General features: G+C 44.3%; 1 protein-coding gene and 2 long non-coding RNA genes across 5 annotated transcripts; 1 reads left to right on the top strand and 2 right to left on the bottom strand.

Moving 5' to 3' along the window:
* Nucleotides 1-1263: 1263 nt before the first annotated feature.
* On the bottom strand, nucleotides 1264-3441 carry LOC107982185. 3 transcript variants are annotated; one of them, XR_001729735.3, is made up of 4 exons: nucleotides 2285-3441; nucleotides 1820-2195; nucleotides 1592-1701; nucleotides 1293-1506 (listed from the first exon to the last, which is right to left on the bottom strand). XR_001729735.3 is itself a non-coding variant. In XM_031930616.2 (2 exons), the coding sequence occupies exons 1-2, from the start codon at nucleotides 1656-1658 to the stop codon at nucleotides 1373-1375; spliced, it is 201 nt and encodes a 66-aa protein (XP_031786476.1). In that variant the 5' UTR covers nucleotides 1659-1813; the 3' UTR covers nucleotides 1264-1372. The 3 variants fall into 3 exon arrangements, 1 of the variants encoding a protein (XP_031786476.1); XR_004344913.1 differs by having other exon boundaries at nucleotides 1592-2195; XM_031930616.2 differs by lacking the exons at nucleotides 1820-2195; nucleotides 2285-3441 and having other exon boundaries at nucleotides 1264-1506; nucleotides 1592-1813.
* A 2972-nt stretch (nucleotides 3442-6413) lies between these two features.
* Nucleotides 6414-10571, bottom strand: LOC116417455. Its single transcript, XR_004227700.2, has 2 exons — nucleotides 9899-10571; nucleotides 6414-9813 (listed from the first exon to the last, which is right to left on the bottom strand). It is a non-coding gene; the product is annotated as an uncharacterized LOC116417455 (long non-coding RNA).
* Nucleotides 10572-10646: 75 nt separating this feature from the next.
* On the top strand, nucleotides 10647-11186 carry LOC107982169. The gene is made up of 2 exons (XR_001729711.3): nucleotides 10647-10908; nucleotides 10997-11186. It is a non-coding gene; the product is annotated as an uncharacterized LOC107982169 (long non-coding RNA).
* Nucleotides 11187-12853: the final 1667 nt, after the last annotated feature.

Raw genomic sequence — 12853 nt, 5'->3', positions numbered from 1 at the left:
TCCAAAGCGCGCTGCGAAATCCTTGGGCAATTGGCGCACTTCGAAAGTGGAACATATACACAGTGCAAATAGAAAAAAAGCAAATATATTGCATAAAACGATCGCTCGTCGCGTCCAAATGAAGCCTTCAAAAGTAGCTTGTAAGCGACAAGCCGCGCCATACACTTCGGCACATACACGTACACGCACGAAGACAAGCTATTCGACGAGGGCAGCAGCAGCAGCGAGGAGATTTTACAACGAGCCGAGTGATTTACCGGCTCCGCCGAGCGAGAGGGAAAAACTCGCGACTTTTACGGCGCAGCGCAGCGAATTATTTACAGCGAGTCGTCGCGCGAGACGTCCGGCTAAGGGAACGTCCTGGGGTTTAAATAAAACGCGAGCAGCAGCGCAACGCCGGCCGCCTATAAAGTGCTCGTAAATCTTCGTATTTTTGTACAATTTCATTTTCGAGTGGGCACTCTTGAGGCGCCGCCCTGAGAATCGTAGGAAGTGCTGCGGCGCGAAGGTAGAAATTTACGCGCCTTCGAGGAGCTCTGATCCACCGGAGACGCGGAGGTGTTGTTTAACGGCGACCCGCACGGCTCTTGGTGTGAATTTATTTTTGGCTGAGGCGGGGGTTGCCATTGACGAATTTCATGCCGATTTATAGTCGTTCTGGAGGGGATAACTGGGGATTCAATCATACCATCAAATTCAAATGTTTGTAGAATTTTTTGGAGAATTTTCGACAAGCTGTGACAGTATAGTAAGTGGGAAGCACGCGAAATTTCTGATAACAAACCGGTTATTCCGAATCGGCGTAATCTGACGATTAAGAGGCTAAAGATAGAGTGTAAGATAAAGTAAATCAAAATAAGCCGAGGCAGCTGTTGATACAAGTGGAGATTTGACGAGAAACAATGTTCGGTACACGTGGAATTAAGTGGGTGTTAGCCTGTCTTGTTGTCCAAGGGATCCTCCTGATTCATTGTGTGCACATTATCGTACTGACTTTGTTTAGATAACTTTGTATTTTCACCTTTGCGTTAAGAATGATTCACGTTAAAGTGGTTTTCACATCATTTTTTGTTCGTAATTGAATTAAATGTTTGCTATTTTGAAATTTCTTTATCTTTTGAAAAATAGCTATGTGTAGTAAAAACTAATCTTACATAACTACTCAAAAATAAGTTTTCGACACTGCCTGGTTTTGTGTCAATTAAGTTTAAAAAATTCTTTTAGTGGATAAGATAACAACAGTGTAATGAGGATGTACAAATATTAACATTATTATAACACAGACTCCTGGGTATATGCCGTTTTCGTTTTATTTCGACAAACGTACAATGAGAATAATGACAAGATAGGACATGACACGCTAACTACGAGATCAACGAAGTTTATGGATCACATCTTTTCTTCCATTTCTGTTATGGACGCAACCCCACCAACAACGACCATTATCGCAAAAACACGATGGTCCGCAATGAGCGTTAGTGGTGCAATTATCGAGGTCAGATGCCTCTGTAACAGTCAAAAAATAAAAATTGATTATAGGATGAATTTTATCGAATCGACTCTGCATACCAGGTACAAAAATTTAGCTTACCAACGGCTTTGCTGACAAAACAAGCTACGACGAGGACGACCAAGAGCAGAAGGCAGATTCGACTCATTTCGGCGGTTAGTGGAGCTGATACAGTTGATGATTTCAAGCTACTATACAATGTGACCACTTTGAAAATTTATTGCGATTCTTTTATACGTATCTTTAACTAACAGTCATTCGTGTTTATTTATCACACGTACAACAAAAATACTCAAGGGCAATAAATACCTGTCGTTGATAAGAACGGGGATTCCCAATATTTATTTCTGGAAAAATTATGTAAACCTTTGTACATAGCTACATCGTGGTTCCCAAAATGCACATAATACTACCACTGAGCGTATTACAGGAGGATGTAACGTATAGGTAAATCAAGACTAGAGAAGATTGTTTAAGTAAAAATCATTTATTTCGAATTTAGTTCATCAGCAACGATTAATCAAATTCATAGATCAAATATTTCCTTCTCGAATTACGTAAATCAATCAGTCAAAATGAACAGGCTTCCCAATGGATGCTGCCTAGACGACTCCATCGGGGCAGACGCAGTAGCCACCAGTGCAGCTACACAAGCCGCACTCGCTGTTGCTGCTGCATCCCCATGCTGTAACATAGTACCAATGAATATTAACCATACGATATTTTTTATTCAACTGACTCTGAATACACCAGCAGGTGAAAATGTCAACTTACCAACGGCGCTGTTAGCCATGCAGGCGATGAGGACGACCAAGAGCAGAAGGTAGGTAAGAGTTTGACTCATCTTGCCGGTTAGTGAAGTAGTAGTCTGGTAGTTTCGACGATTTTAAGTTACTTTGCAGTATGTCCAATTTGAAAATCTGCGACGCTTTTATATACGTTTCTTATCTGTCCCGTCGGTTGTGTGTATACATCGCGTTCAATGGAAGCGTTGATAAGACCGGGGATTCCTGGTCGAAGTAGATATTGCTTTCCTACCGGGAAACTACATAACTTCTTTAAAAAAAACTGCTTCTTTGAAATGCATCACGGGTGACTGTTCAGCCCGTTCCCAGAAGAAAGCACCGACTGTCGGCATCGGTTGATTGACGTCCAGGAAAGCTAGGCAAAACTACAAGTTCCAGCGCGTGACCGGTGCAAACAAAGTGCAGTCGAGGGACGACGAGGATGAGGCGTCGGAAATTTGAAGTTCACTCTGCTCCTTTCCGCTCTGATTCTCCCGAGCGGAAGCTCCCGATTTTGGCCGGCGTCCATAGTCGCGTCGCGGCTCACACTTTACGCCTCGTTTCTTTCACAGTAGCCCCTCTGTAATTCCTGACGCGCAACCTGCGCCACCAAAGTTTTCTCGAAACGCGCCAGGCTGCGCTGGAATTTTTCTTCCAGTGTAAAGTGCTGCAAATTATTAATTTCCGTTCCAGGAGATTACCAAGGTAATTCCTGGCAAATTACCTTGACAAAGTGGACTATTGTTGCATACATTTTCATCTCCTTCTCGCACCGAGATTATTTATCGCCTCGTTGGCGAATTAGCACAACCAACAAATTTCAATTACAACGCACGCACACTATGTTCACGTCCAAAAGGCAATAAATAACGGTTAAATTAATTAACCGGTACGCGCCGAATGAAAACTAAAAACCGTCCATAAATATCCATTGCTATGTATGCAGTCAGGAGAAGATTTATCTGCTCGCTTATTAAACGATATCCCGATCGGCAAAGGTCGAGAGCCGATCGTGCTGCGCCGTCAGGATCCGGATGACCTTTCGACGCATCCCCGCGAACACGGCCGCGAAAAGGTCGGGAGTTAATCATTGGCAGTTAACCCATATTTTTTCAATAGCAGCTGCCTCGCGCGCCCGCGCATTTTTAAGTGCCTCTTTTATCGTCCGCTAAGGAAAATTGGAATTAAGAGCCGAACTGCCGGTCGTAAATCGTTTCGCGCGGAAAATACGTCCAATATTGCTGATTAATTATAAGCGGGTGAAAATTGAATTCTTTTATATCGAGTTTAGATTCTGATGCATGAATGCGCTGAGGTGATTAATAAGAGGCTGCTTTGTATGGCGAAATGCGAATCAATTAGGAAGAAGATGTATCGGCGATGGCTGAAAATCGGTTGCGTGTAATGAAAAACGGTTTGATGAGATTAAATGACAATAGTTTTTCAAACAATTTCTATCGTCGATTTCATTCTCTCAAAAAGATCGACATGTTACTGTATAAAATCAGGTTTATGTCAAAAAAAAAAACGCAGAAATTGATACGTGTGTTACAAAAAATATGGCATGCACCAAGGGCTAAGTGAGCAATTATAAATCCGTAATGCACATGGGCAATTGATTAGCAAAGTCAATTGTGAAATAATGTAAAATAAAAAAAGCGCAGATAGAGGGATCACGATCTTTATTATCGTTCCTGCAGTTTTGATGATGAAGTATTTTCCTCGTAGTAACGAGTATAAATAGGTCGGAAAACTTGGTCCCAACAACAGACTCGTCTGAATCTCGTCTTCTCAGTTTTCCCAGAAAACCTCGACAAACCGCCAAAACATGAGCTCCGTCCTCTCTTACCTTCTGCTCTTGGTAGCCCTCATCGTCTGCCTGCTCGGGAACGCCTCCATCGTTGGTGAGTGAATCTATATACCATTGAATTCAAATAGTTATGAGAATAGGAAAATTACACCATGCACCGATTGAATAAAAAAAATCATATGGTTTATTTTTATCGGTACAATGTTACAGCGGCATGGGGATGCTCCAGCAGCAGCGAATGCGGCACGTGCACCTGCTTGGGTGGTCGTTGCGTCTGCCCCGATTGAGTCATCTAAATGCATCTATACCGACTGCAATGAAGAGGGACTACTGATCTGTCATTTTTATCTGTAAATTTTTTTCCCACTGAATAAATGATCTGTGATGCATTTTAGCATAGAATTTGTTTATACTTGCTATATAAACCCGTGACAGTTGTCAACACTTTCCAGAAACTCATATCTCTCATCATAAACCCACGATACATTATTCTGGCTCACTTCGCTTTCAAATCCATCAGGCAAAATAAACCCACCATCACCGCCTGCAATACCCTCGTCGTTTTTCGCAACACAGTAACACGAATCATTCAAATACCAGCCACGTTCCTTCGATTTTTGCGTGGGATCATTATTGCATGCGCCGCACGGGAGAAGCGACCACTTTGATGCCTCATACACACAAGCTGCAAATCGACTCTTCCTTTTTTCCACCTGCACACGTGCCTATGGCTATGCACAGCTCGCGCTAAATAAATTTCACGCTCGTTCTCGTTCTCGCGCGTATAATGGCGATGCTGTTCATCCTCTGCTTTATTATAGGTAATAAATAACGGAGAAAACGGCGTACATAGCGCGAGCGGAGCGTCTGGAGGTTAAAACGACGAGCGCGGGAGAAATATCGTGGACCTGCGATGCAGCGTGATGAAAGTAAAAAGTGGGTCGTTATTGTGCAGGTTTATAGTGTTCGAGTTGCGGCGCGAGCGACGTGTATCATCGCGAGGGTAGCGTGTCCAACTCGTGGATCCATTTGCGGGAAAAGGACTTTCTTCTAGCGCGCGTTAGAGGATGATACAGACGTTCGAGGATCGGCAGCGTGTCGTGGTTATGGTTGACTTGACGGGATAATGCGAGTCACTTGGGCGAAATTAAGCGATGAGAGTTTGGGCAATGAATCACTTGGATGGACGTATTGAGGGGAAGATTTTTACTTTCCGAGAAGGTTATTTTTAACGCTAGCACTTATCTGAGCTTTCAATTTTTCCTGATCGGTAACTTTCCGCCGATTATGCGGCTGCATGACCCGCCGGCAAGTTCCATATCGACTAATAATCGCATGTATAATACATTAGATAAGTAAGACGATAAAAAATAATTCTTCTAATCCAATTAGCATAACGGCATCATCGAATCACCAATTATTACAGCTTATCACCGTAAACAACCGATATCGAAATAATAAGAAAGTTGCATCACATCGACGTATCGACAGCAGAATCATTTCCTTCTAAGAAAGTTCGAGGACGTTATCAGCGCCTCGTAACAGCTATCCACGCGTGGCACCGAATTCTATTAACGAGCTGCATGTAGCTGTCAAAGGTCGTCGAGATAGACCTGGAATTTAATGCAAAGGTGTTTTCCGCGGTCGTGACTGCTCCTTGTGGTTGGCATTTCAGACCGAGGCTTGTGATAACGTGTGCCTGGAGCTGTATGAGTCTCCGTGACTAGCTTAGACGCTGCGGTATTTTTGAAGGCCAACTGACTTTTAATTGCCTTGTCTCAAATTGGATGACAATTTTCGGATTGTTGATTCTACGATAGCATTTTGAAGATTCAAGGGATTTTAATTTCGAAAAATCACAATAATTCAGTTAGGCATTTGATACTCGATAAAACCGATTTGCTCAAGCTGTTGATTGTATAATCATACCTTTCCAATTATCATAATGAAGCCACTACAGTGTGTAATGCAGATACAGGGGATCCCGATCATTATTATCGTTCCGTTATCACTTCAACTCCCACACCTACGTTTCAGACATGTATTGCAGTTTTGATAAGTATTTTCCTCGTAGTAAAGAGTATAAAAACTTTTCCAAACAACAGACACGTCTGAACCAAACAAAGCTTCTAAGTTTTCGCAAAAAACCTCGACAAACCACCAACATGAGCTCCGTCCTCTCTTACCTTCTGCTCTTGGTAGCCCTCATAGTCTGCCTGCTCGGGAACGCCTCCATCGTTGGTGAGTGAATCTATATACCATTGAATTCAAATAGTTATGAGAATAGGAAAAATACACCATGCACCGATTGAATAAAAAAAATCATATGGTTTATTTTTATCGGTACAATGTTACAGCGGCATGGGGATGCTCTAGCAGCAGCGAATGCGGCACGTGCACCTGCTTGGGTGGCCGTTGCGTCTGCCCTGATGGACTCATCTAAATAACATCTACATTGACTGGAACAAGGAACTGCTGATCTGAATTTTAATTTAACTTCTAAATTATCTATTTTTCGACCAAATAAATTAAGTAACTCATTGCAATCATAAAACACGTTTTCTGCTTTTTTATCTTGTATAAATAACGACCAGCCTGTACCGAATCTAATCTTCTCACCTCGGCATTTTACTACGCATTTCTACGACGTACACACACACTCCTGCCTCGGAACATTTTTTTCCGCCTTCGGGCGCCAAACTACACTATAAAAATCGTCGTTACTCGCTGCTCGCCTTTCAGGAATTCCGGGCGCGGCGCACCGAAAATTTCGCGAGTACAAGGAAACGCAATTAATAGCCATAACTCGGCGATTTTAGGGCGGCCCTTTTCACGAGGCAGACGAAGAGCGTGACATAAGGAGGCAGTCGCTTAGATATATATCTATATAGCGTTTATTAGCTATAAAATATCCGGCGGCGCGGCAGCCTGGGCTGCAAAGTAAGACGGATTTACGGCCGAAAATGATGGTACTCTCCAGTTGCGGTCGTGTCCAGCGTTGCGTGTAGGATACGGGAAAAGAGAGCGTAAGCTCCCTGGGCTTTTGAAAAATATCGATTGGAGACCGAGTAAAGCCCGATTATTCTTCCGAATACTCCAGCCGGCTAGTAATTTACTTTTACGAACTCTCAAACGATTTTTTACCATCCATATATTCATGCGGAGACAGTGCTCGAAGCGCGTGGGCATAATTCTGTTATTTTGAAACGTATATTCATTTTCCTCGGTGTGTCAGTAGCCGTAAAACCCGCAAAAACACAAGACGAAGTGGATGTGCGGTATACGACGTCTGAAAAGCCCATAACGTGCTTTCTTCTGCGAGTGCAAAAAGCGCGTTTTTACGCTGGTTTTGAAAAAGCCGTGTTCTGAAAGTAAGAGGCGCGGAAAATACTGAGAATCGCAATGATGGAAATTCGATAGTGTAACCGTCATTATGTAAATATTGTTAAAAATGCCTACGTTCATTCCCGGAACTTTATCAACAAGTTTCTGTCGGACCAGCGAATACGTGTCGCAATTATCTACTTCCAGACATCAGGGACAACTGTCGAGTCTCATACGGCATATCAACATCGTTCAATTTATGCGCCACCGATGAGGATCGTTAAAAACGAACGCATCGCGCTGCGCTTTTTACACAATAAGCGCGCGTTCACCTCTTCGCCAATTTCGGATTTCCCATCGACGCAGTAGGCAAATGCCGCCACTTTCGCGTTTACTGCCGATTCCGCGTAATTACCGCCTCTTTTTTGCGCCGTTTCCGCGGGAACGTTCTTTTATTCGCGGCGGTCGTTTTGTCGCGCGGAAGCTTTCATTGTTTGATTCCGACGCTGCGTGGGGAATTGGTTGTTTATCGTGTTATAGGTGAAATAAAAATGGAGAACGTTATAGGTACGCGTATACGACTATACCTCTACATACGAACGAAACTTCGCCTCGTGTGTGCGGGAGTTAATTAATAATTTTGCCAAAGTTACTAGTAATATAAATTCGCCCCGAATACGTGTACATGCAAATGAAATTGACTTTCGGTATAAGGTGCGCTGCGCAGCGTTTCCGAGATTGAATTTCAAGTAGAAAACTGGACGGACGTCGAGTTATACGCCCTTCTGTGTACACGGGGAAATTCGTCCGAAAGTTGAGTAAACGGTCGATAAATTCACGGGCAGCGCACATTGATTCGCCTTACGTGGGTTCAGATAAATCGAGTAAAGTATCTGAAAAATCTTTCCCGGGGAGAGCATCAGGGTCAAAAGAAAGCGCGGTTACGCTCTAGCACTTGCTGAAAGAAAAATTAAGTCGCCCTTCGAGCCATGAGTAGCTGCTGAGCCGCGTAAAAAGCTGCCGCGTGACGACGATCTTACGCGAGATATAAGAAAGCGGACGAAACAATGGGAGGACGAGAGTTGTGTCGTCCGAGATGATAATCAGAGCGACGTCGCGGCGAGTTTGACGAGCTACCGCGCTTTTTTCCGCCCGCGCTGGAAGCCGGCCAAAACACTCGAATGCGAGGCGTCTCTCTGTTAGACTCACTTTGGGCGCAGTCGGGTGAAAGCGAGACAAAGAGAAAATCGCGGGTTATGCCCATGCGTCTCTGTATTAGGTGTGTTTTTTCGATTTGCCGATTTTTGGTACTGAGACTTCGCTTGATAAGAGAAGATTTTCTCTTGTGCTTTCGGACTTTTCTTTTCTCGATATCGTAAATTGCGCATAGTTTTCTATTGTTTAAAATAAAACATTCATTTTTAGCTCTTAGACCCATTATTTCGACTGTGAGAATACCATCCTCTCAAAAGATCGAAAACAACACGACTACGGGTGAAAATGAAGCTGCTCACTGCAGCGGAATAATATACGATCATCAATAACTCTTCCCTGTAAAAAACTCGAGTTTCCCATACAGCCTTACTAAAACATCGCAAAAAAGTCAAGACGACAGCAGTTCCACGTGCAAGTTCATACCGATTTCTCGTAATTCACTCGCGATTCCCGATTGGAAATTTCACCGCTGCATCAGTGAGAGTGAGAGCACCGCAGCAACAGCAGCAGCAAGATTAACTCAAAGCACAATATACATCTCTCTCGCGCGCGCACGGAGAGTGAGAGAAACGCTCGGGGAATCCCCGTAGCGCAGCTATACAGAGAGAGAGAGAGAGAGAGAGAGAGAGAGAGAGAGAGAGAGAGAGAGAGAGAGAGAGAGAGAGAGAGAGAGAGAGAGAGAGAGAACATCCGCGAGTGCACGTAGTCGTTATCTTCGACCGCATAATGAGCCCGTCGCGGTACGGCTCGCCCCGAGGATGCCGGGGATTTTCGCTCTCGGGACAATTGTTCCGTAATTAATGTCGGAGCACGGGGCCCCGAGGCAACCCCCGCGAGTTTATTACAAAGATATACGAGGCTCGCGAGCGCCTGGCGTATTTGTGACACACGCAAGTCTCCCTCCCCTACGCGTGTGTGTGTGTGTGTCGTCGGCGTTGTTCGACGTTGCGGCGGCCCATAGGCTGCCTCTTGGGTATCCCGGTTATTTCCCTGGATGATGCATGCGAGTTGTGCTGCACTGGCCCAGCTTGCTGCGAACTATCCCCGCATCGCAGATCGGAGAGAGATGCGGCTGAATTTGCAGTCTCTATGCGTTTGCGGCGGCCTGTTGCGGAGACCTGATGATCGAAGTACGCTTATTTCAGAGGATGGAATGATGACGCGCTTGTCTGGTTAGGGGGAATGACTATTAGATTTTTCTCGCGATGTGTTTTGTAACAAAACTCGCTTAGTGGAATTTCCAGGCTTACTGACCTTTTGGGATATTTCTCTCGCGTGATTGGTATTATTGTGTATAGCTCGAATAACGCATTTACGCTGCTATCCTAGATCAGTTATAATTATCAGCGTCACTTCGTATCTCTGAAGTAGTCGGATGCAGTTATCAGCCCCTCTGATTGATCGTCGTTTCAACTGCGCTCGGACACTGCAGTCAATGGAATACCTATTCGGTTTGATCTGGATGGAAAACGTACTTCGGAAATGCCTTATTCTCTCGCTCTCTTTCTCGTGTACGGGAGCACGCACACCATAGAAAAACGTAGATATACGAATGAGGCAACAACGACGCATATAATATTGAAGAAGTTCGTCGCTTACGTAGCTGCGTCACTGCTGTGTTGTGTATCTCTATTCCAGTATTTCAAATTTTTCTTTCCTCTTTTCCGTGTGTCATCCGCTTGCGCTTGATAATCGGTAGGTATATGAAGAATTAGAAAAATGACGAGTTGTACATTCGGTCTAAGACGTCGCGCGGTGAAGTTGATGAAGGGATAATATCTGTAAATTATTCGTTTATCATACATCTACAAGTATTTTTTACATTAAGAGTAATTATCGAGTTCTATAAAAATAATAGCTTGAAAATAGATTTTTAATAAGACTGAGCGACAGATGACCGACACGTCGTAAACGCTACAGCGTATTTGACTTGAAAAAAATCAGGGGATCCCCGATATACTCTTATCAGCGCGTTATTTGCATCTACTTATCTCTGACTCAATTCATTCGAATTCGCGATTCATGAATATACACCTGCATTTACAACTGCGGCGTATTTTATTTTCTACACGACTTTCCTCAACGAGGCGATTACAAATATCGAGGCATCGCTGACATACTCGTCTGAACCTTCTAAAGTTTCTAAGTCGTATAGTCGTATAGAGAAAAATCCATCCAAAACTTCAACATGAGCTCGGTACTCTCTTACGTCTTGCTCCTGGTAGCTCTGGTTGTCTGCCTGCTTGGAAACGCTGCCGTCGTTAGTGAGTTCGATCAACTTTTACTGTACATGTAGACCCCATTTGCTTTCTGTTATTTAGAAATTAATCATTTCATTACTTATTGCTTCAGAGGCTGGCGGACGCTGCAGCAGCACCCGCGAATGCGGCTATTGTACCTGTTTAGGTGGCATTTGCGCCTGCCCGGATGGAAAATAGATATAGCATAGATGTATCAACAAGAATTAACAAAACTGTTTGCGCCGATCTGAATTTCATACACTCACCACATCGTTATCCATGAATAAACACTTTTAACTTTACAAATTCTTGATTCTCCACACCAGTTCCTGCGCACATTGTCCAGCCCGAGACAAGCTCGCAGCCGCGACGGCTCGTTAATTTGCAAGAAAAGGCGGCTAATAGGATTTTTATGTTAAACTCGGCTTCTGAAAGCTCCTCCCGCCACGGCGCAAGCTTTTTACGCGCGTCGGCTTTTATTGGCGGCAGCCGGCTTGCGTTAGCTGCTCGTCGTTAGAAGACGATCAGCCGGTCTAGCGAGAGCGGGCGAAGGCAATAAAACGATAAATCATGCGAACGGAAAATATAAGGCGCGCGCGGGGGCCGAAATAGAAAAAGCTCGGTATCAGAGTAGAGACTTGGAGCTTGGCCAGCTGGGCTCTAGAGAAAAAGAGCGAGAAATTACGTTTCGCGGATAATTTTGTAAAAAAGGGCCTCGCGTGTATCGAATCACTCGATTCTTCGCGCCATATTTCATGCGAGCGAGACTATCCGCGGATAAAAGCTCGACAAAGGAAGCGCGAGCGAGGATGTAAAGAACGACGCTGCCATCAGCTGGCGACAGAGAATCTCTCTCTCGGTATTATTTCTCTCGCGTGCGCGGCTTTTTGGACTCCGGCACTCGAGGACACATACTTTTTCCTCCCCTTTGGCAGTGATCGCGTAGCCGGTACTTATGGCTTTTCGATTCGCCTCTTAAATCGGGCTACCGCAAATACTTCATAAATAAACGTCGACCCTTTCACGCCCGCGCGATCCTATACATCGCGTATTTCTCACTTTTTTCTCTTCTTATCTCGGCACCGCGTCTCCGATCCAGACTCCCTTTGTCGCGCGCTTTTTCTCCTCGCCTCGCTTTATTGCCAAATTTATGATATTCTCGCCGAGTATTACTCACGCTTCAGATGAGCGAGTGTCATCTTTTAATTCTCCCCGAACTACTGCACTGCAGCATTTTCCACCCTCGGATTATGAACAATAGACGCGCGTACACACGTCGTGACGTATTCAACGCGATACGGCGCAATCCGATAAGGCCGAGAGGAACGCGCTGTCTCCGCAATCGTTTTGACACCGGAAGGAGATTTATACAAATGCCGAAGCAGTTTCATGATTTCGGTATGCGACAGAGGCGCGCGACAAACAGAGAGAGAGAGAGAGAGAGAGAGAGAGAGAGAGAGAGAGAGGGGGGGGGGGAGCGTTTCGCGTATAGTACGTCGGAGATGCTCGGGAGATGGATTCGAAATTTATCGCTGCCGGGATGCAAATTATCGATCATTGTTTCGCGCTAGAGGTGAAACTTGGGAGAAATCGGGGTTTCCATCGCGGAATTCGTAAATTATTAATATTTTTGGATTCAGAGAGAGAAGCGTGAGACTGAGAAGAGTTGATGCACTTGACATTGAATGGAAAATCGCTGGTGTTTATCGATTGATGAATGAAAAGTACATAACTTTCCACGTTCTTCTTCGGAATTCAGTGGATTATACTCTCGTTGACTGGACCGTAAACATACTTTATAGCGAGTTTCTAATAACAGGAATAAAAGTCTTCTTTTTTGCGACATATTATGCAAAGCGCACGAAATCTCAAATCACTCAATAAGAATATTTATCACTGATCATTCAGTCGCCACAACGTCACGCGCTCTAGAGTTTATCTTTAAAAGATGATGAATAGTTGTTGTGTC

Source organism: Nasonia vitripennis, chromosome 4, assembly GCF_009193385.2.
Source record: "Nasonia vitripennis strain AsymCx chromosome 4, Nvit_psr_1.1, whole genome shotgun sequence".
NCBI lineage: Eukaryota > Metazoa > Arthropoda > Insecta > Hymenoptera > Pteromalidae > Nasonia > Nasonia vitripennis.
This window is presented reverse-complemented; position numbering and strand designations above follow the sequence as displayed.

What these genes read in the sequence shown, in the direction of transcription:
- LOC107982185 (XM_031930616.2), bottom strand. Translation starts at nt 1,658, where the DNA reads ATGAGTCGAATCTGCCTTCTGCTCTTGGTCGTCCTCGTCGTAGCTTGT. An exon ending in TTTTGTCAGCAAAGCCGTTG is followed by an intron (nt 1,507 to 1,591) that starts GTAAGCTAAATT and finishes TGACTGTTACAG; the next exon opens with AGGCATCTGACCTCGATAAT.